Source organism: Argiope bruennichi, chromosome 7 (genome assembly GCF_947563725.1).
Source record: "Argiope bruennichi chromosome 7, qqArgBrue1.1, whole genome shotgun sequence".
Taxonomy (NCBI): Eukaryota; Metazoa; Arthropoda; class Arachnida; order Araneae; family Araneidae; genus Argiope; species Argiope bruennichi.
Window position 1 is genome coordinate 109153679 of NC_079157.1, and position 22848 is coordinate 109176526.

General features: G+C 29.2%; 1 protein-coding gene and 1 long non-coding RNA gene across 4 annotated transcripts in view; one reads left to right on the top strand and one right to left on the bottom strand.

Annotated features, from left to right (window-relative positions):
- The first annotated feature begins 1262 nt into the window (after window positions 1-1262).
- On the top strand, window positions 1263-6346 carry LOC129976161 (uncharacterized). The gene is made up of 7 exons (XR_008785092.1): window positions 1263-1440; window positions 1560-1733; window positions 3023-3117; window positions 3505-3914; window positions 4001-4204; window positions 4356-4483; window positions 5625-6346. It is a non-coding gene; the product is annotated as an uncharacterized LOC129976161 (long non-coding RNA).
- A 7571-nt stretch (window positions 6347-13917) lies between these two features.
- LOC129976391 (nose resistant to fluoxetine protein 6-like) overlaps window positions 13918-22848 on the bottom strand; it is a 56665-nt gene continuing 47734 nt past the window's right edge. For all 3 annotated transcript variants that reach the window (XM_056089926.1, XM_056089927.1, XM_056089924.1), the window contains 5 exons: window positions 21917-22063; window positions 20645-20774; window positions 18513-18687; window positions 16990-17132; window positions 13918-14210 (listed from right to left, as the gene is read on the bottom strand). In XM_056089926.1, the coding sequence (XP_055945901.1) occupies window positions 14019-14210; window positions 16990-17132; window positions 18513-18687; window positions 20645-20774; window positions 21917-22063 (787 nt within the window). In that variant the 3' untranslated portion in view covers window positions 13918-14018. The remainder of the gene's footprint in view (window positions 14211-16989; window positions 17133-18512; window positions 18688-20644; window positions 20775-21916; window positions 22064-22848) is intronic.

Below are 22848 nucleotides of genomic sequence, written 5' to 3' on the forward strand. Positions count from 1 at the left end.
ATTATGTAATTCTTTGGAATAACATTCACTTATTCTTATTTGGGGAGGAATGTTAAAATGAGGGATCGCTTAGTTGGAATTAAACCTAGATTAGTTTCAAAATTTTTACAACTCCGACTAAAAGTTGCCTCTTATTTTTTAAATTTCAACTCGCAGTTCTTACCATCTAGAACAGTTACAGCTCTGTTTTTGTAAAGTGCAATTTTAAAACACTTCGGTCTTTCAACCACCTTTCTGTCTTGGAATTAAAATTATCTTATGATATGAGAAGTAATCTTATTGGTTCCGTTTTCTTTGTATTCTATATATTAAATCTTCCTCTAATTGACTTAACATTTTCGTAACCCATAGAAAGAAAGAACTTGAGTTTGATTCGGTCTTGTATATCGATTAACCCTAAAATGGTAACATATTTATCAAGCGGAAGGCGTGTAATTCCCACTTAATAAAGTAGCTGAGCTTATTTGAACTTCTCCGCTTCCAGAATTTAGAAATAATTTCATTTATTCCATATTAAAATTAAAAGGAAGTTTTAATCGCCTTTTTATATATCGAATGTGGACGAATTCTAATTGCTTTTGAATTAAATGAAAGGAAGTAATCGGCTAAAACGGAAATAGAAAAAGGTAATTGCGTTAATTTAGTAGGCATTCGGAGTTAAAAAAAAAGTTTTAAAATGAAGTTATTCTGAACTTATTTAAACGCATTTCGCATTGCACTTCTCTGCATTTCGGTGCATAAAAAAATTTCATAAAGTCTTAAAATAGTAAAGTTAAGAGTAAAAGTAGTAAATGTGAAAAATATACTGGTCTCTTCTATTTGAGAACAAATTTGCTAATATTAAACGAAGAAAAGTGTTTTTAAATTTTGTAGCCTTAAAAATTTAATGGTAATTACTAATCAGTTGTCAAGATATTTTTAACTATTCGATAGCTTTTAAGGTAGGTTAAAATTTAAGCATTTCGTGGAATGGAGAAGAAATATTAATCTAAGGATATTCCATGCAAGTTGCTTTTAAGCGAGGTGAATGTTGCAATTATGTAGATTTTACATGGTATGGCCCAATGACAGAAGAATCATGGCAATGATTTTCTTTTGTCCTTTTCTACAAATGAGCAGAAATAATGCGCCTTTGATAAGTTTTAGGTTTAAAGATCTCCAAGGCTTCTATATTTAAACTGTCTCAACAATAACAAAGTTTCTGTTGGATTCATTAGCTTTTACTCATTTAAGTGAAATTCAACATCAGAAATCCTCAACGAAGGAAATACGCCTGTAGTTGTTACTGATGCAGCTCGCTCCAGAGGCAATGCTGTTTACTGGAACAATGGCTCAACGTTATTCTCCACATGTAGAGTAAACTTTTTGATAAAAATAGTACCGATAGAGCTATCTGGATGGCCAAGAAAATCTTTTCAATTTAGTTCAGAATTCATATAGGTAAGTTATACTCATTATAATTGTCATATCGTAATGAATGTAGGCTAGTCATTTGAATTTATCAAATGGCAATTAGAAGTATAAAAATTTACTCATTTTATTTCATTGGATATTCATAGGTTGGGCCACTCATAGATGCTATTTTGCGTGATAAAAGCCCTCCTTCAACCATCAGTAGTACTGATTTCTTAGTTTCAGGTGTATGCCATACTTCTACATTAGTTATGCTGAATGTGAGGAAATACTCTCAAGATGGTACCGAGAATTAATTGTATTAGAAGTTCAAGGACACGGTAAGTTCACGAATTTTAAAAGAAATGACCAAATGTCATGGCTTTGGTAACTATTTTAATTGGGTCGTCTAGAAAGTAAGTTTCTGGAGGCTGTGAAGCGATGTGAAGCGGACTTCAAACTTCTATTGAAGCAGATAGCACTTTTAGGTAAATCCCAGAATAAGAACTAACGAAAATGAAGTAAGTGTCATACTGTGAGACTGGCTATCCTATGTAGGTTTTGAAATGATTGACAGCCTGAGAATGGAATCCTAAACGATCATCTGTTACAGCACCTACGATACGACAAAAAAAATGCCTTATAGGTTATTTTGTTTCGTTCTTTATGATCTGCGAGAAGCTTACTCTCTGTAATGACCAATCTTTCGTTTTTTCAGTTCTTCATTAGTCGTTATCAAATTCATTATTTTCCCAGCATCTAAATGACATGCCATAAAATGAGTTGCAATTGTAGGAACAGGTTGTGAGAAAAGCAAGTTATTGTGGTTCACACGTAATTAAATATTATAAATTGTTAATGTTCTGTATTTGTTTAATTGTTATAATTGTTCATGTTTGTTTTTGAAGTAATTGCTGCAAAAATATTTTATATATTGTGTTAAATGAAACTGTTTTTCTGCTGCTGCATCTGGCAACGGGGATTATGTTGTAAAAGTAGAACGAGTGAGATGATCGCTGTTATTTGGAATTGACGTAGTCTGTGTTTTAATTTCTTTAAAACACTTTCAGTCATTGGTCGTAATATCCTAAAATAAGAAATGTTTATTTTATGTATCGAGCGTTTACAATCTGCACTTTAAAGCGCAGTCATACGCCGATACAACTTTTAAATTATTACAATATTGCTGAAGTGAAATTCAATGTTTTATCATTTCATCTTATGGGTTCTTTTGAATATCATTCAAACATTTGGCGAATAACCTTATTAAATAGTAATTGTGCTTAACGGAGAACAAATAATTGGATGCAAATTTGTTAAATAAATTCGCATATATCTGTCGGAAATGAATTCGGAGTTTTCTTTAGAGAAATCAAATGAAATACTTGCACGAATTATTTTTAATACTGCGAATACTTGCATTTTTAAAGGGAAATGAGCTGGAGTTAGCTTTAATATTTTATTTAAATGGCAGTTAATATAGTTCTAGCAATGAAATCGCAAGCAAAATCTTTTCGGATTTTTGAATTATCGATATGAATTAAAAGAGAAGTAAATTGTATAGTCTTGAATTTCATAATATTCGTGTTTTCGTATCTTATTTGTTATTTTAAATACTTAACCTTTTCAGGTGTTGACATGTTCGACCAAAGTGATCGTGGTTCAGCGGTTCAACAGATACCTGGAGCTTTCAACAAGAGTATATTGGAATTTTGAATCTGAAGAGTAAGTAGTAATTGGGCTTAACGGAGATTTAATAACTGGATGCACTACTTAATTTCCTAAATTAATTAATCTTCAGCTCTTGGGGGGGAAAATGGAATTGTCTGTTTGGAAAGATCAAATGAAACGTTTTGAGGGATAGTTTTAGAAATGTATTTAATAGTGCAAATTTCATTTTGAGAGGAAAAATGAACTGATGTGAGCCTTAGTGTTTGTAATTTAAAAGACGTAGGTAATTTAGTCCTATCATTGGAATTGCAAGTGAATTCATTCCAGGTTTTTGAATTGGATATAGAATGAAAGGGCAATTTATATACTGTAGAAATGAAACCACCCTTCAGGAGTACCATGAAATTCCAATTTGTTAATTTAAATATTTAATCTTTTCAGATGTTATTTCTTGTTCGAAGTTGATCACGGCGCAACAAATAATATCTGGAGTCTTAAGCGAGTACAGTTTGGAATTGGGATCCTCTGAAACCAAATTAGGGACAGAGATCCAACAGATTTCATCTATAATTTGTAAAGCTTGAAATACGCGACCAAGATCAAGTGCTTCATCTGTAGTATCAGAAGAATTGTTGAAACATAAAAAAAACATCTGCACGGTAAATTGAAACCGTAAGAAATGCTTATTTCTCCATATTCCACACATGTTGCTTCTAAGCCACGAGAGTATCGGAATTACATAGATATCAAATACCTAGACTGGGATAAAGAACCATGGCGATCGCTTCTTGTACAGTTTTTTCAACAAATGAATGGAAAGAACAAATGCGAGTCGGAATGATTTTTTTGGAGTACGTTTAGCAAGAATTTTGATATGAATTTAAAATACTTCACTTATACCATTAATTTTTTTACCAATTTCTTTACTTTTATTCAGGTCAGATAGAACGTTATATAAAGGAGTCAAAATATTAGACAATCGACGCAACGGCAGTGCATTGTGCAAAGAACACATTTGACGCCATCTATTGGGAAAATGGCATAACGGCACTCCCCATCTGCCAAGTGAATGCCCTCTCGGCTCCAGTCACAAATTCTCTATATATCGAAGAGATATGAATGGCCAGGAGGATGGTAAATTGTACGAATTATGATAATTGTCATATCAATGAAGATTGAGTGCAATCAGTTGACTTGATTATCAAATGATAATTATGATTTAAAAAGTGTACTTTTATTTTGTTAGGCATTTATAGGATAAAAAATTAACTTATACTGATGCCATTTTTCAGGAAAAAACATGACGCCCACTGTCGGTAGTAAAATGCCTTTGTTCCATAAACACGTCATCAATAGATACTAATTTTACTTGATGTGGAGAAGATACTCCATTTATGACATCGAAGTATTCAAGAACATGGTAAGTTCCCGATTTATAAATCCATGATTTGATATTTGGAAATCACTTCATTTGGGTCTTTCAGAAAATACCTTGGAGGCAATAAAAATGCATAAACCTTAATTCCTTGGAAACTTTTACTGTTTGTTTAGTTGGGATTTAATGGCGCAAGAGCCAGGTTAGGTTAAACTGCGCCAATAGAATGGTAAAACTGAAAACTTGCATAAATTTAAGATCAATCAATGGAAACTTTTACTGAAGTAGATGCAAGTGTCAATTACTTCTCAACATGTGAACTTTTCAACATACGACATATGCGTCATATCGTGATCAATTTTTATAAATGGTTGTCGAAATAAGTGGCCGTCTGAGAATGGAATTGAACTTTATAGGCCTTTTGCATGTCGTCAAGCAGACGGTTGTTGCATGAGTAGAAACCTTTTCAGACCCACGACTGCGACAGATGAGTAAAAGTTGTTTCCGTGCCATTTTGTTTCGCGTCTCCGTTTGACCTCCAGTTACTTGTTTTTTAGAACGAACCAAACAAAATCCCTTGTTAATTGCAATAACTTGTATACATTTATACCAATATGGTTATCAAATTCATTTTTTTAACATTTAAATAATACATAAAACTTCATCCGCAATTTTACGCAAAGAAATCGGAATGCTTCTCAAGCAAAACTTCGGGCCTTGCTTTTTTTTCCTTTACTAAGCACATATGTGTTCATTTTAAAAGCATTTTAAACGGTTCTACGAGCGTTACAGCCTGGCAAAATCGACCATATTCAGTACTGTAATTAATGATTGCGAGTCCTGGTTTACTGTTTGAGCATTCATTATTCGCTCCACTTCTGGCCCGTATGGAGAATACTTGCATAGCTGTCGGAAGATTCTGGAATAATTAAATTGTGCTTAATTATTTTAAGATTGTTTTTAAATCGTTATAAATTTAGTTTCCAAAAGCCGAAGTGCTGATGAACTGGATTCTACATTTTAATAAGGATTTTTATTTTCCCTTCTAAATCGAAACTAAACTTTTTCTCTCTAGGATTCTGAATTATCGGTATAACAGCAACGTTAAGTAATTTATACTCAAATATTTAAGGGCAATTTTAGTTCCAGATCTGATCTAATGTTAATTCAAATTTAATCTTTTCAGATATTAACACGATTTGACCGAAGTGATAATAGCACAGCAGATAACATCCGGAACCTTCATGAAGCGCTCATTGGAAGTTGGAGCCTTTGCTATGAAATTATGGACGGAGATCCATCGTATGAAGTTGAATTTGTAATTATAAATATTGGAACAAACTCAAAATGCATATTTAGTACCAAATCAATTATCGATATATAACCAGTCTGCAAACTGATGTAATCTTTAAATGTGTTTCATTTTTAGTCAAATCAAAATTATTTAAGGATGTCAATACAGTGCGGATGGAATGGCAAAGAACTAATTTTTTTGAAATAAAAAACTAAAATCATTTAATTTGCATGGTGCATGTTCTCGTCTTTTGTAAGTGCCGAATGCACCTTTATGCTGATGGATGATTTATGATTACTTTTCATCACTGATTGTTGTAACAAGATTCAAAAATTTGAGTATTTCAATTGTGAAACGATTATAATTTCTTCACATCCTAATTATGTTGTCTACTTTACAATTTATCTACAAATTCTACGAAAATTGTCCTTGGTTTCCATTTTTCACTGAATATAAATGCTCATAAAAGCGCTTTTATTATCTTACTATTTTTAGAATTTCAATTACGATACAAGAATTCACTATATTAATTCTAATGGCTATGTGCGCGTAATTCAAATATCAAAGAATTTTGCATTTCATAAGAAAATTTCACCTTTCACTCTATTCATCTTCTAAATACGCAAAGGAAATTTGTACATAGGCTTAATTTTTGTTTGTTTGATCTTAATCTCTAAATTTGCAATGATAATTTCTTTCTCAAAATTTACTCTAAAATAATTTGTAATTTTTAAGGTGTATTTGTAAGTTTGTCAAATTCAAATTAAAAAAAAAAAAAAACGAATGAAAATCTAGGAAGAAAATTCTTCTATACTATGCAGGAAAGATAAGGCAAGTTGCATTGTCAACATGCATGTTTGTCCTTCTAAAAATTATTTGAAATTTAGATTTATTTTCAATTAATATTCCTCATCCTTAAATCTTGTTTCTGCACATATGAAATGATGTTGTGCTTTGAAAAGATGTTATGTTTATATTTTAAATTTTATAATTCTTGATTACTGCAACTATAGATATTCTAAAATTATGCGATACGATAGATTTTTTATTCCATTTTTCATTATCTTTCACATTTGAAAATGTAACCAAATTCGAAGGAGTTGTTTCTGAATAGAAATTTAAAAACATGGTATCAATGCTCATTAATTTAAATCGAATTTCAACACTTTCGATAAATTTTACCATAATCTATACAGATAAATTAAATACATTTCTGTTCGTTGCATCCATTTGCAGCGAGTTATTAAATATATTAAACTTAATATTAGTTATAGAAAGATCAATAATTTAAAATACCAAATCTTAAATTCTAAATATCATTTCGTCTTTAAATTTTACTTAAATATGTACATCCGCGAATAAAGGATACTTTGATTGGCTCGGCCGGCCAGCCAATCAAAATGTCCTACGACTCTCAAATCATTTGATCACTGTGCCTGATCACCACGGTGATCAATATGCTTTTAGAGGAAATTGACACTCTCTCGTGATTAGTATGAATTACAATCCCCAAAAATCTACCCGAATAAAACAAAACCCCATTTATTGAGGGGAAAAAAGTGAATGGATGCAATGAATGTTAAATGTAATGTAGATAGCTTTTTGTTTTTTCAATAATATGAAAAAGTTAGATTCTGATGTATCAGTTTTCCAAAAGGATTAAATTTAATAAATTTTGTCTGAAGTTTTTAATTATTTAACTTTTATCTATTCAAATTGAATAAATTAACATGCATTGTAGAAAATCTTACGACTTTAATTAAGCTTTTATCATTGTACAATAGTTTCTATGTTTTTACCCTTTAGAATCAATGTTTGTATTAGCTGGACCAATTAACATATGAATTTTAGATTGAAGGTTTTAAATTTAGAATTGTTTTGAATTCTTGCTAAGCCTATTGCATTTAAAAATAAAAGGCTATTTAATTTGAGACCAGTACTGAATTTTTTTAATTCAATCCTTTCACATGTTATAATTGAGATGTTTATGTTGTAAAATTACAATTCTTTTTATATTGTAATAATCTTGTAAATGATCCGTTTTTGTATATAAAATCTTCCAATAAAGTTTATGTATTTCGAATTCAATTTTGTATTTAATTATCAAATATTTTTTTCTCGTTTCGGATAATTGTTTATTCTGATAGAATTAAAACTTCCTAGGACTACTTCTCTAACAAATTCATAAGTTGAATTTAAGACGGTACATACACCGAATAGTGTATTCTATTTAAAAGTAGAAATGCATAAGATTAATTGTTTCCATCTTTCGCCTAAAAATCATTTTATTAATTTCAATTTAAATATAAGTCATTATTATTCAACTAGACAATAGATATGCGAGAATAGAAACTGGTAATTCTCTAAAAATGTATCAATTTTACGAAATGAAATTTTCTCTGGTTCTTAAGTTTTCTTAGAAATTTCAATGCCTTTAATTTGAATTAAATTTAATTCGAATTTAAAACCAAAAGATCTAATTACATTCTTGGTCCTTCTGATTGTAAAGGGTTATTTTTTGAGGTCTTTAACGAAAAATAATTAGTGGCATTTTAAAAAACTTCTAATGAGTTAGATGTGAATTGTTTATTTTGAAGTTTCATTGCACTATTATTGCTCGTTTTCCATATTAATATATAGCATATCTATAATTAAGCTGAATGTTTCTTTTATTACTATATTAAATCCGTTATTTAACTACCTAAATCATGTGCCATGTTTGTTTAAAAATCTTGCCTTTTGATGTACTCGTTTTTAGACTGTTGTACAAAATTTTAGATTTGTACAAAATTGATAAGTTTGATTCACTCCTGTCGGTTGTGAATTTGCCAAATTTCATTGTGTATTTTCCTCCAGGTTGAGTCAAATTATTGGCCTATATTAAAATCGATTACTACTTATATACCTAAACATTCTGCCATTTAAGGTTTAAAATCGTCTTAATAGTTTTTAAGGAATATCCAAGAAATGCTCTTATTACATTGTCTTTTCTCTATAATATTTTAAGCTTTTCGATAAAATTTCCCTTAAGATTATAAAATGGCATTCGAAATATTTTTATATTCTATTTTTGCGTTTCATAGTTCATGCTTACAAATAATAAGAAACTTTTTCAAATTTAGATAATGCCCTATTTGTTAAACCTGTTTTTTTTTAAAAATATATTAAATGACTTAATATCTTTAAAATTATTAAAATGTCCCACCACGAATTATACTAAATGTCACAACTTTTACACGAGAAAGCGAGAGAAATACCGATTTTCAAAATTTAATTCGAAATTTCGGGCTTAATGATATGATACGCTAACTTAAGTAAAGCCGGTTAAATATTGTGAAAGGAAGTAAATAAAGTCGAAAATGCAGATAGTATTTACAGATTTTTAGAATGATTTCGATAGAATTTTGAAAAACTTAGCAAGTGCATTAATACTCATAATGACTAATAAGTAAATACGGATAAATTAGCCAATGGAAGTTTCGGTTAAAAGTGATAAATAGGCTAAGCATTTGTACGTTTATCTCATTTTTCTTTAAATATAAATTATTTTTTTTTTAGTTTAGATACAGATGCTTTAATAAACATCACCAGCATTTTCTTAAAATAACCTTTTCTCAAATTGATGAGATATATTTCCGAATCTATAAAACTAAATATTTCATTTATCTTTTATGCAGTTTTAGCACTCTTCGTAGCTTAAAAAAATCTTTTTTAAAATGGTAATTTATTTTTTTGCTCTTCAATTAAATACCTTAATAAAGCTAGTTTATTAAAAAATGAAAAAAAGAGTTCACATATAAAAAGAATTGAATGCGAACATTATAATTTTTTTCGTTATGGAGAAATCTCCGGTGCACTGAGAATAAAATTAATATTATACTAAAAACGTAAAAATTTTAAACTTTTAAAACTAATTTAGATTTCCTGCTATAGATTAAAAAGTATTTACATTTGGATGGATTTTTATGCATCATTCAAAATGTATTTAAATATTTATGAAGGAAGTGATATTTCATTCAAGATGTGTTTAAATATTTATGAAGGAAGTGATATTTCATTCAAGATGTGTTTAGATATTTATGAAGGAAGTGATATTTCATTTAAAATATCACTTTCATTTTTTTAAAGTGCTTAAAAATAAATATACATTAAAAAAAATCGCAAATTATTTTTGCTGTACATTAATTAAGCTAAGAAACATCTTGGTGAATTTAAAAAGCTAGGTTAACTTATTAAATCCAATTCTGCAAATTCGCAAATTACCATCAATATTTATTTTTTCATTGTTGACAATTGTTTAACAGCATGTGTCCCCCTCGTGAAAATTCTATTAGGAAAAGAGAGATTCCATTCTTTTTTTGCTCTATGCAAAATTATCCTGTGCTCTAGGACAGCGGAATTCTCAGGCTAACTGGGCTAGGGTAATTTAAATACGTGAATATCAAATCGTTTCAGTGGAGGAAAAGTATTAGTAATTGCAATAAGTATGGCGTTTGAATCTATTTAAGGAATAATACACACGGAATTTTTTGTAGCATTGAATATCTCTAAAAAATTCTTGGAGAAAAAATGACTTTTTTTTGTATAGCACTGAGCGTGAAAGAAATCTCGTTTACGGACAATGAGGTAAGTAACTTATTGCTTCCAGCGATAGTCATTATCACGTGATAGTCTTGGGAGAGTTCCTGTATTTGTCTTTGTGAAATGGAAGCCTCTTTGCATGTCTTTCCTGGAATATGCGACAGTGTGTAAGAGCCTCTTTCTATGCATTAAAAAATCCTTGTTTTCGAGCTTCAGAACATTTCAGAGAAATGTTGTGGAAAATAGGGAGAAATGTTCAGAAACATTAAGGAAAAGATACACAGAAATAGTGAAAATTTTAGTGAAAAACTGGAAAAAATTCTGAAAATTTTAGGAAAAAATAGGGGACATTTTAGAGATAAATTAGAGAAATGCTGGGGAAAATGGGGAGAAATGTTCAGAAACATAGAGGAAATTTTAGAGAGAAATAGTGAAAAATTTTGTGTAAAACTGAAAAAAAATTCTTAAAATTTTAGGAAAAAATAGGGAAAATTTAAGAGAAAAATAGCAGAAATGTTGGGGAAAATGGGGAGAAATGTTCAGAAACGTAGAGGAAATTTTACAGAGAAATAGTGAAAATTTTAGTGAAAAACTGGAGAAAATTTTAAGAAAAAATTGGGGAAATTTTAGAGAAAAATACGAGATATGCTGGGGAAAATGGGGATAAATGTTCAGAAACATAATCGAAATTTTAGAATGAAACAGTGAAAATTTTAGTGTAAAACTGGAAAAAATTCTGAAAATTATAGGAAAAAATAGGTGAAATTTTAGAGAAAAACAGTAGAAATGCTGGGGAAAATGGTGAGAAATGTTCGGAAACATAGAGGAAATTTTAGAGAGAAATTGTGAAAATTTTATTGTAAAACTGAAAAAAAATTCTTAATATTTTAGAGAAGTAGGAGATATTTTAGGGAAGAATAGGATGTTGCCAGCTCAGCAAACTAGCAACGATCGTGATGCCACCTATGAAAATTTCAATAAATATTAACTATTGCAGTGCCACCTACTAAAAGTTTAGTAAACACAAATGATCGTAGTGCCAACTAGAAGAGATCTAGTAACGATCGCAGTGCCGCCTACGAAATTTTTTGTAACCTAGAAACGATCGCAGTGCCGCCTACGATAAATACAGTTACTACATTTAGCAGTATTCAGTGCATTATGATCTGTAAAATTTCACCTGTTTCTGAAGATTTCTTTCCATTTTTCCCGGCACTTCTATTTTTCTCTACAATTTCCCCTATTTTTTCCTAAAATTTTCAGAATTTTATCCAGTTTTACACTAAAATTTTCCATATTTTTCTCTAAGTTCTGAAAATTTTAGGAAAAACATAGGGGAAATTTTAGACAAACAGGAGAAATGCTGGGGAAAATAGAGTTGTTAGTGAAATAAAGAGTTTTTTTTCTAATAGCGATGAAGTGCTTTATACAACACATCACGACGATTCCTTAAAAAAGTGCGAAAAATAAAAACGGTTTTTCTGGGGTCTAAAAAATAAAGGCAATTTAATTATAAGCATATTCAGAAGAGTTCGTAGCAGAAAATGCCGATTATCTCCAGGAAGTCATGATATAGTAATTGAAATTTATGTTCCGGAAATTTTTCTACGTAAAATTTATTAATTAAATAAAATAAAGTTTTGGCATAGGATATTTTAAAGTTAGTGATATATTAAACTCTCAGATAACCCTTTAGGAAAATTTAAGGCACATAACCTTTAAAGTGGTATCACTTCATCTCAGATGGGATCTGTAACTGGACAATACCAGATAATGTTTTTGAAAGATTACATATTTAAACAATATATTTATTATAATTAATTTTGCACACAACAAGCGTAAATTATTCAATATGACTTGCATTTTAGATCTATGAAATCTACACACACTTTCCAGCGACTAATCTTGAAAAAAATAATTTCATTTTAAAGATGAGTTCTAAATTTATAACTTAAGTATAATATTTGTATCTACACTATTATTTTTATTAAATAACTACGATTTTTGTAGGTAAACATTCCACGGTCTCTTAATTTTAATTCAGGTGTAAAAATAAAGACATTCGAGTTCACGGGGAATCCGCTATCTCTATAAATACATCGAGTGTCTAATTTAGTTTTCATCTATAATTCAGACTTTGAGTGCATATATAGAGGCAGTGTATTGTTTAAGAGTACATTGGGGGAAATAGTATTGCTTTTCAAATTTAAGCATTATAAAAATATTGATCAGACAATATATCAATCATCATATTGATAAAAAAGACTACAGCTGGCATATTGGACAAGGGACAGTTACTGTACCGTTTTTGGACAGCTGCAAATGAGGGAGTATGTGGCTCAATTAACTTGCAGGAAACATTCACTAGTTGTTCCTACGACCTTGCTTATTGAAAACAGCAGAACAAAAAGACTAGAAAAATTGAATATGATCCCTAAGTTTTTACCTTAGGTCATAATGCCTATTGGATTATTTAAGCCCAATACGTTCAATCATAAGACTATGATTGTATTCAGGAATGCAGCTCACAAGAGTGCCTACCAAAAATAAATTTAGTCAAGCATTTGTATCGTGTCATTGAATGGATATTCTTATCTCACGGTTTTCCATCATGCGATTTATTCGAATAGCCTAACCTGTAATTAATTATTTTTTGTGATTTTACTTTTGTATGTCAGGAATTATCGGAGTGCATGATTGCATATATTAAAACTGCAAAGCGTCGGTGTCTTGGCATAGGGGTAGCTCGTCCTCCCCATGATCTGGGCGTCCCGGGTTCGGGCATGGTTGTTCTTCTTCTGTGTTTTATCTGAGAGGTGTGTGAATGTGCCCCCTGTAAAAAGGGGTTGTGCAAACGAATGTGACGCATGAAGTAGCTAAGTCGTGCTCTTGGCCCCAGTTGGCGCTACTGAAAAAGCAAGGGAATCTCACTCGGCTTAAATCGCTTACAGAAAACTGTCAGCGGGCTTCTAAAGTGCAATAAGTCACAACACAACAACAACTAAGCTGTTATGTGAAGTAAAATTGGGTCAAAAAAAGAATTTAATTCAGTAATCCTATTTCTTTGGCTGAACCTTCGTATGCTTAACTAATGTGCTCATAATTTAGAACAAAACACATTCGCATAAGCGAAATAAACATAATCCGAATCTGTTTGATCGATCTTTGTAACTAGTTCAAGTATTTCGTACAGGCTTTCAGCAAAATTGGTTATAATAAATCATCTTCGAATTTGTATTTCGTTGCCGCATCTAAGTAATTTGAAGATCCCAATCATTATATTAAGATGTTCAGTGTCAGGTAGCCGTACTGCATATATACATATGCAATTAAGCTTTTCAATTCGCAATATAGTATCGAATCATCAATTAATGCACAAAGCAATTTCATTATGTTAATGCTTAAGGGCAATTCATTTTATGCTTCATTTTATTTCTTTTGTTATTCAAGATTATATGAATTATTATTAGAAACTATAAAATAAAGAAGTAATTTGATAACAAAAGAATTATAGAAATGAGTAAGATGAATGCTTATTTATTGAGTTAAAAGTACATATAACAAATAAATAGTAAAAACCATAATTGATGTCTTCAGTAAGCTTTATTTTAATGAATGTTAGTATCCAATTTTGAATTAAAAAAAATTCTACATTCTCTAATGGAGTTTACGAATCTGAGTACCTTCTCATGAAAACAAATTATTTCAAGAAATTTTAAAGACATCAGAATGATTTTGATTATTTTTTTTGTAAACAGAAAATGTCACACTTGAGTTTTTCCCCCCATTTTTCTGACCAAGCTGATTCAAGAAGTTTAGCACTGGCATTTCAAAGAACAATGATGCTGTGAAGGAAACCAAATATGTGAAGGCAGAGGTATATAAATACAGCGACATCTGAAAAACAAATAAAGCATAATGCAGTCGGTTCAAATAGATGTTATAGTACAGTAGAAAAATTTTATTTTCTTATGAATATTTTTTAAAGATAACAATTGTAATTAAATTAACATAATTATAAGTAAATAATTGTTTATTTTTTTATTTTTCATGAAACAACATCGTTTCGATCTTATAATAGCTGAATTTCTTCTGCTAAAGTTTGTTGTTACATCCATATAAAGAATATACTTTTCCTTTAGATAATTGAGTTCTAAAGTTTCATATTTATTTCATGTGCAAAGTTACACGACCAACTGTTTCTCTAGATTATTGACTATTTAGGCTGTTAAACGATTAATATGGAATATCGTTTCTATAAATAGTATAAAATTGTTATTTGATACAATTGGAAACTTGGATTTAGTTGAATCAAAAAAAAAAAATAGAAAAGAAAAGAAAATAATACGAAATAAAAGCAAAAATAAAAATCCCATTTCAGAGAGTATTCAAAAAAGCAATTTTTTATCTTATTTTTAATAATACCGAAAGCAGGTAATTAAATGTTTTGAAGAAATGATTTGAGCTTCATTACAATACATTTGTATTAATAGAATTTCATAGCAGTAGTTATAAACATTATAAATATATATGTATCGTTAAGTTTAAAAAATATTAAAACGAAAGAGGATAATCTTACTAAAATGAAATTCATATCAATGAAGAAGTAATTTTAGTGGGGTTTTTTTTAAATGTTAAGATAATGCAAAAATTGTTTTCGTGAAATTAATAGTTTTGTAAGACAGGTCATCAATTTTCATATATGTATATATATATATGTTTAGGATAAGTATAATTCTTCTTCTTCACAAAAATATTATAAGCGTTTTTAGCTATTGCATTATTGATGCTCTAGTTGCCATTTGGGTCGAGCCTAGGGTATAGCGAGATTGATCCTCATCATGGGTGCTAACAAAGGGAGAGGGAGAATTAATGGCTATTGATAAAGTACGATTTTTAAATTTGCATGATTTGCAGTATAAATAAGAGTTTTCTGTAATTTATTAAAAAATACGGATAAATACAAAATACATCCGAGTTTTAAAATGGTATTAACTTCAAAATTGCATAATAAATGAAGTAATGCAAGAAAAAAAATTTAGTTTGCGCAAATATTAGGAAAGAGGCATTGTGATATTTTCCATGTGCATAGAAAATAATTTCAAATGTAACTGAAAGATGGCGTTCACATGTCATATTGTGAAGTTTTATGGAAATCAAGTAATCACAAATGGACAATGAAACATATCACAATAACAAATCATTGTTATTTATTTTAAAGTAAATTATGTTTAACAGAATCACCAACATAAAAAAATTATTCAATGAGGCCTGCCACTACACTTATTACAGCTGGGTGTAGCAAGATGTCACTGATGCCATAGACGGTTAGCGCAGTTTAGCCAAGGATGGCTCTTTCGACAGAAAATCAAATCAACCAATCAAGTACAGCCATAGACAATTCGTCGAATGGCGTTTTTCACAATAAAATTGCTGGGGAATACCGATACGAAAGAGACTTTAAATATCCTCACGAACGAAAAGTCTAAAAGGGTGATGTGAACATGGAAGCAGTGACATGAAAAAGTAAACTCTGCTAATAAATTTCAAAAAATGACGTGGGAAAGAAAATGTAAGGTTTCCCAATTTTTAATTTTTTTCTTTCTTTTTTAAGAAAATTGATTATATAATTTTCTAGAATATAATGAAAAAAGAAGTGATTGCTGGATCTTTAAATCTGTCATTTTTTAGTAAACTGTTCGTTTTTGGTTTTCACAAATAATCGAAATGCCAATTATTAATCATAAAAGGATTGGCAGGAGTTTCATTAAAATAAACACATTGCACAAACGAAGCAGATTTCATTCTCTGTTAAGCATTATGTTAAAAGAGGTTTTGTTTTTCTCGTGTAATTGCATAAATATGAATGACGCCCATATATCTGCATGCAAAAGACTTCGTAGCAAACAAATAATGCCAATCCAAATTATTTTTATGTCGTTAGTACATTGAAGATCAGACTATTTTAATAAGAAATTAATACTATTTGATTTAACTCTCAATACCATTAACTATTTTTTAAAAATATATTCAGTGGATAAAAAAAAAGTTAAAAACTAAACTATAACAAATCACATCTTTCGGATTATTAAAATTCTCTAACGTCATTTACTAAAATTTATCAAAATCATTGACTTAATATTTTGAACGTAATAAGATATGTTTCTCTTACTACTTTTATTATTTTATTTATAATGGGATTCTAAAATGACTTATCCCCTCATATTTCTTACTATGTGAAAATCAAACGAACTATAGTCATACTTTGTATTAATAAAAGGAATATGCTAACACATTCTTAAGAGCAAGGAATCTCAAGTTGATTAATGCGACTTGCGCAAAGGCACAGAAAAATCTGATTGAACGGACCGCTACAAAACAACATTGACCAGAAATGAGATTTTCTAAGGGTCAACACCGGCAACAGTACTACCCCTTCAGTGGGAGGTATATTCTATCATCGGCCAGGGGTAGACGACCCCACATCATTTCTGTACCTACTCAGGTGACAAGAATTGCCATACTGGAATCTTTCCATCTTCATATCTGAGGTACTCCCGCTGGGCATGGTAGAAAGGGATATAAATTTTTGTAATATGACTTAATCTAATATATTATTAATATTAAAGTTTGAATGTATGGACTACACGATGCCAAACGATAATATTGTACTAACCAGTGTTATGAGACTGAAATCCATGATACTCTCAGCTTGAAGAAGTATTTTCATCAGAATGATCATATGAGTCAGATTTGAGCAGTAAGATAATCGGCTGAGAGGAAGAAAGGCTTTCCAAGACAGAAAATTATTCAGAAGCTCTGTAAATAAACAAAAACAAGAAAAAGTTGGAACATTTTAAAGACATGCTTTACACATCATTAGAATTCGTGCTCAATTTTGCAAAACATGTGTTTTACTCGATTGACAGCTGAATTGAGTATGGCAGATTTAACATTAATAAATGTTTACATCAACATATATCTTATCAGATAAAGATTCATCGGGAGGATGAAATTTCCAGTTTCATAATAGTAAAAAAAAAAAAAAAAAAAAAAAAATGGTTTAATCCTTTTTGTGCAAACAGAATCTTTTTGTTTGTATTCATTTACTTATAATTTATTTTTAAAGTTTAATGAATTTCTAAATTATCCTCACTTTTTGAACAAAAAATCTGATTAGAAAATCTAAAAAATCATTATTAGAAACTAGTGACTTTATTTAAAATGAATTGTTAGAATGAGGGAATGAAGTGTCTAATTTTGTGACGATTTTTTCAATTGCACTGTGAAGCGTAGATATACTGTGATATCATTTACCTGTGATGAAACCACTCTCAGCATTTTACATACCATCCTTTTCAATTATCACTGATGATAATCGTTACCTAGCACATCAGCATATATTCTGAGGTGCAGTTTTATTCATTAGGGAGAAATTCCAATTTACTATCGCTTAAATATATATTATTAATTGAAGAATGAATCAAATATGACTTACGGAATTCTTTTACGGTAATAATTTTATTTTATTGGTTTCTTATAAAATTTGTAATTTTTCATTCTATTCATTCATAAATTAACTTTGTCTTCAATTAATTTTCTTCAAAATATCAAAAAATAGAAATACTAATATTTGAACTGAAAATGCTTAAAATTCTTCATCTGTAAATTGCTTTTTTTTATGGTACAGAAAATAATACCATAAAAAATTTCAAAGAAAAAATGCAATGAAAGGTAAAAAAATTACAACTAGATTATATTGAAAATCATTTTAATTTACGCAAATATGCAAATTCCAAATAAAGATCTTTAATTGGAAAAACTCTAATTGAATGTAATGTAAAAGTTAATGACCTGAAAAGAACACAATTAATCACCAAATTATATATCTTTTATTTAGTTTATATAAAATAAAAGATTTCAATATATTTTTTTAAATATGGAATATCTGATAATTCAATGCATATCTTGTTCCATCCTTGTAAGTGTTAAGATATTATCTTTTTTAAAGATTAAAATTTTTTCGAAAAAAATTAGAATCCATGAAGACAATAGCTGCAAGAAACTTGATTTAATCTGTCGAATTTTAGTGCAAGCTTTCACATTTATTACTAATCAATCAGTAAAGTAGAAAATTTTAATTAATAAGAATTGTAAAAAAAAAAAAAAAAATTCATGAGGTAAAATGGCATCACTAACCTGCTTGACCAGTGAAGCAGACATAAATAATCCAAACCACGCCGCAAGAGAATAACAAAAATTTTGTACCATTATAAACAGCTGTTTCCCAAAGTACCTCTTCCTTTTTATAAAGTGAGAAAAAACAGATCCACATAAAACTAGCTGTAGTAGCCCATCCACAGCATAAAACCGTCTACAAATAAAAAGATTTCGTAACACAAAAATTCACAGAAAATATTATGATTGTTTTAATTTAAAAATTCAAATCCCATGTTGAAAAATAAAATTAAAACAATTTTAATGTTTTTGTTGTTTATCAAATAATTTCTGTGCACTTAATAATCAGGAATAAGCCAAACTAGCAGAAAATTCTTTGTAATTTATATGTATTTGTCTCTGTGACGTAGAAACAGCAGACAAAGAGATTCTGGAGTCACTCTTAGAAGAAACACAGAAATAAAACAAGTTGTGCATTTATTCCACTTTACAAGGAAAAAATATGAAAGAGATTCAAACTTCAATCCATTGGATTTTATATTACTTTTTAAAAATTATTTATAATCAAAGCAATGATAACATGCTTACAAAAAATGAATTTAATATCGGAACAAAGCGCTTATATATAAATAAAATATTTAAAATTATGAAAAGCATTCTTGCAAAACATACATAATTTTTTTATTTATTAAAATTTAAGAACAGTATGGGAAAATAAAATTGATATCATTGAAAAGATAATGTTTTAATCACGAAGTTATGTAAAATTGTTTCGAGCAATAAAACATTCAAAGATTCTCAGGAGAAAGTTAGCAGTTTGGTTTTAAATTTAATAATTCTTCTTCATTAAACGTTTAATATCCACAAAATATCTATATGCTAAAAATAGTATTTGTAGATCCAACGGTCTATCGTGTATCGCGTTTAGAATTATTTTTGAACTATAGGTGTCGCATCACGTATCTCGACTTTTGATTGTAGACAAAATCCTGCATTTTATATGGTACCAATTTAATTGTTCCAAAAATTATCAGCCGAGACAAACCTGGAATAATTGTGATGATATGTCATTGGTTTTAAAAAATTATATATTCTGAAAATATTGAAAAAAAGCTTTAACAGCACGATTTTGAATTAGAATTTAAAAGCAAAACCTTCGTTTTTGAGCGCCTAATACCCACAAAATAACTATGTGCCAAGTATTATATACGTAGGTCGAGCAGTCTGTCTTGTATCACGTTTAGAATTATTTCTGTTCAGTTGATGTCGTGTCACGTATGTCGATATTTCTAATAAATTGCTTTCTTTTCTTTAATACCTTTGAATTATGCTTTTGTATCTAGCACTAACTTTATAGTTTCGAGCAAACCTGGAATACTTGTGATGATAGGTAATAATATATTTTGAGCAGTTGGATAGTTGGATACAAAATTAAGATTTGTAGCATTTATAACAATCTCAAAATGAAGTACTTTGAGCAAGTAAATATTATTACTATAGTTTCCTGTTTTCCTTGAAAAATAAATTTTCATCCATATAAATACCAAGCTCAGGAATATCTTTTTCTGAACTTTCTGAAGTTGAAACAGTAATTTTATGTTTTTTGAATTACATTTCCTGCATTTGATGCAAATAATTAATTCCAGTTTCCTTTTTTTATGTAAAATGTCAACATCTTTGCTAAACTCATAAAAATAATTTGGCATCGGCATGCAAGTTTTAATAAGTGAATATTAAATTTTCCCTTTTATGCTATCATTTTTTGAAAATTTATAATTTGCCCCCAAAAAATCTCAGTAAAATTTTCTAAAACTTTTTCTTTTTAATACGAAAAGTATCTTAATTATTTTTTATATAAGCTTTTCGTTTTAATGCAAAAATATTTTAATTATCTTTATTATAAATTTTTCTTTTTAATTCAATAAATTCGTGTTCATTTTTAAAGTTTTTTTTATATATTTTCAATCGCTTATTCTTTCAAACTTGTCATCTAAAAAAAATTTAAATTCATTGTCTTTTGATAAAAAGGCATAAAACGCTAAAATTTTGTCATAAAATATTTTTTAAAATTATTATTTACTTAATTATGAAATTAAATCATCTTGAAGTATTATTAAATCCAATAATCATCTTGTAATGTGAATAATACTAACCTTACTATTTCTAATGACATTCGTGCTCATGCTTTTTTTATACAAATAATGACCAAGTGTGAGTCCATTCAAATATGGACCTATCCTCGTGTAAGGTTTCGAATGAATTATATTATAATATTTCCAAAACCTGAAAAATAATTGAAAGATGTAATTAAAACGATACAAAATTTGAATTAACCTGTCAAAAATGAACATTTGTAAACAGAAGATTTTACAAATTCCTACGACATGCTTTAATAACTTTATTTATCGTATTATAATCGATTATTGCTGGTTTGAATTTGGACTACAATCACAGACACAGATTGCTTTGAAAGGTGCCTTTCAAAATTCATTTTGGATAATTATTTCGTAAAAAAAAAACCCTACTAGGGACATCTGGCGAAATCATGTGTTATTACATCTGGTGGTATAAATGTAGAAATGTTTAAAGGAATTTACTGAAATTCAAAGTATTATAAAAGTACGAAATAAAAATATAATAATTCGTAAATATAACCGGCTAATTATTAATTATTATAGAGTCTACAAATTAAATTACAAATTAGAAACTTTTTATTTCAAATAATAATAGATGCGTTAAACGAATATTTATATATACTATAAAAGTAGAAAAAAAAGACCTGTTAATTTCAAAATTATTTAGTTAATGAAAAGCTGGATATTTTGTACAACTGTAATAGCTTTACAGCAGAATTTGGTGCTTAAACAGCAATCCGAATCTTTATACAATAAATTGTTCCTCTAAAAATAAGGATTTTGTATCCTGGAAGTCCTAGGGACTATGACTTCATGCAATGAGTTATCCTAGGACATTCTAAAATGACTTTCAAGGATTATGTTTCAGTTACGTGGTGGCGAAAATCTTATCGCTGGTCCAGCGAACAAGAATAGAACGTGGTATAACTTCTCAGATAGACTTACATTGGCAGTCTGTCCGGACTTTATTGTTATATTTAGCAGCCACAGGATACTTCGAGATTTCAGAAGTCGTTAATTCCCTGTGGCTTTTAGCATTTAATATCAGGTATTGTTCCTCAACAGATGACAATCGTAGTTGTTAATGCACCTTTAGAGTGATTTTATTGTGATTGTACTTAAAGTTTAGCATTGGTTTCATAACTTAAATATTAGAAATCGGGGGAAATATAGCCCAGCACCTTGAAGAATGTTTCAATTTCTTTCCTATCATATATTTACTGGTTGATATCTCAAATACAAGTTCTCCGCATATCAAAGTTTACTTCAAAGAAAATTTAATGTTTTTACTTAGTCGATAAAGATCGGATATTTCCAGCTAGGAGCTCTACTCTTGATAGCCCTTCAGTTAAATTGTACTGATATGTTAGTACGAACGAAGCAGCACATGATCCACTAATACAAGTCAATACTAAGGCATATCCTAGGCGTGGCCTCCTAAAATAGAAAGCTAAAAGTTATTAACATATGAGGAATAGTGGTCTTAAATAATAATAAATAAAAAATTAAATACCGAAATCTATAAACAGAACTACCATTCCACCGGAAGTTGGTGGAGTATGTTCTTTTATACGACTTAGAGTAATGGAATTAGCCCTTTAAGGATATACAGCTTTCAATTCATATAAAATTTCATTCCATTAAATGTCAAATGTAGGTATTTAAACTTAACTATTATTTAAAATATCAAATATTTTTAAATAAGTACTCAATAATTATATTCAAAACAATATACATCTGTATATAAAGAGGAGAATGTACAGTATGTACATAGATAGACAATGCATCTTGTATCTCGTAGGTCAAAATTAGGTCTGGAAATTTTTTAAACAGATTTTGATTATATTTGTTTTCTTCTTTCTAATTTGTTTTTCTCTTTCTAATTTTCTAATCTGATTTCTAATTTCTTCTTTTCTTCCTCTAAAAGTACAGAGAGATATCTAAACAACAGCTATTTTGATTTTCCCCTGGAAGTTTGGCATTACAAAAGGTAGACGAGGTGAAATATTTTGTAAGAACATTAAGAAAATGAATAATCAATATTAAAGGGAGAGGAATACTCCTCCGATTACAAATAATAGAGGAATCTGCATTATCAAAAAAGGCTAATAAAGGAAGTTTCTTTAATGAAATAAAATAACTTTTTTTGCTCTTATTTAATTTTTCTCATTTCATATAAACTTATTTTAAATTTGAAGGGTTGTTTATCTTCAATCAGTTAT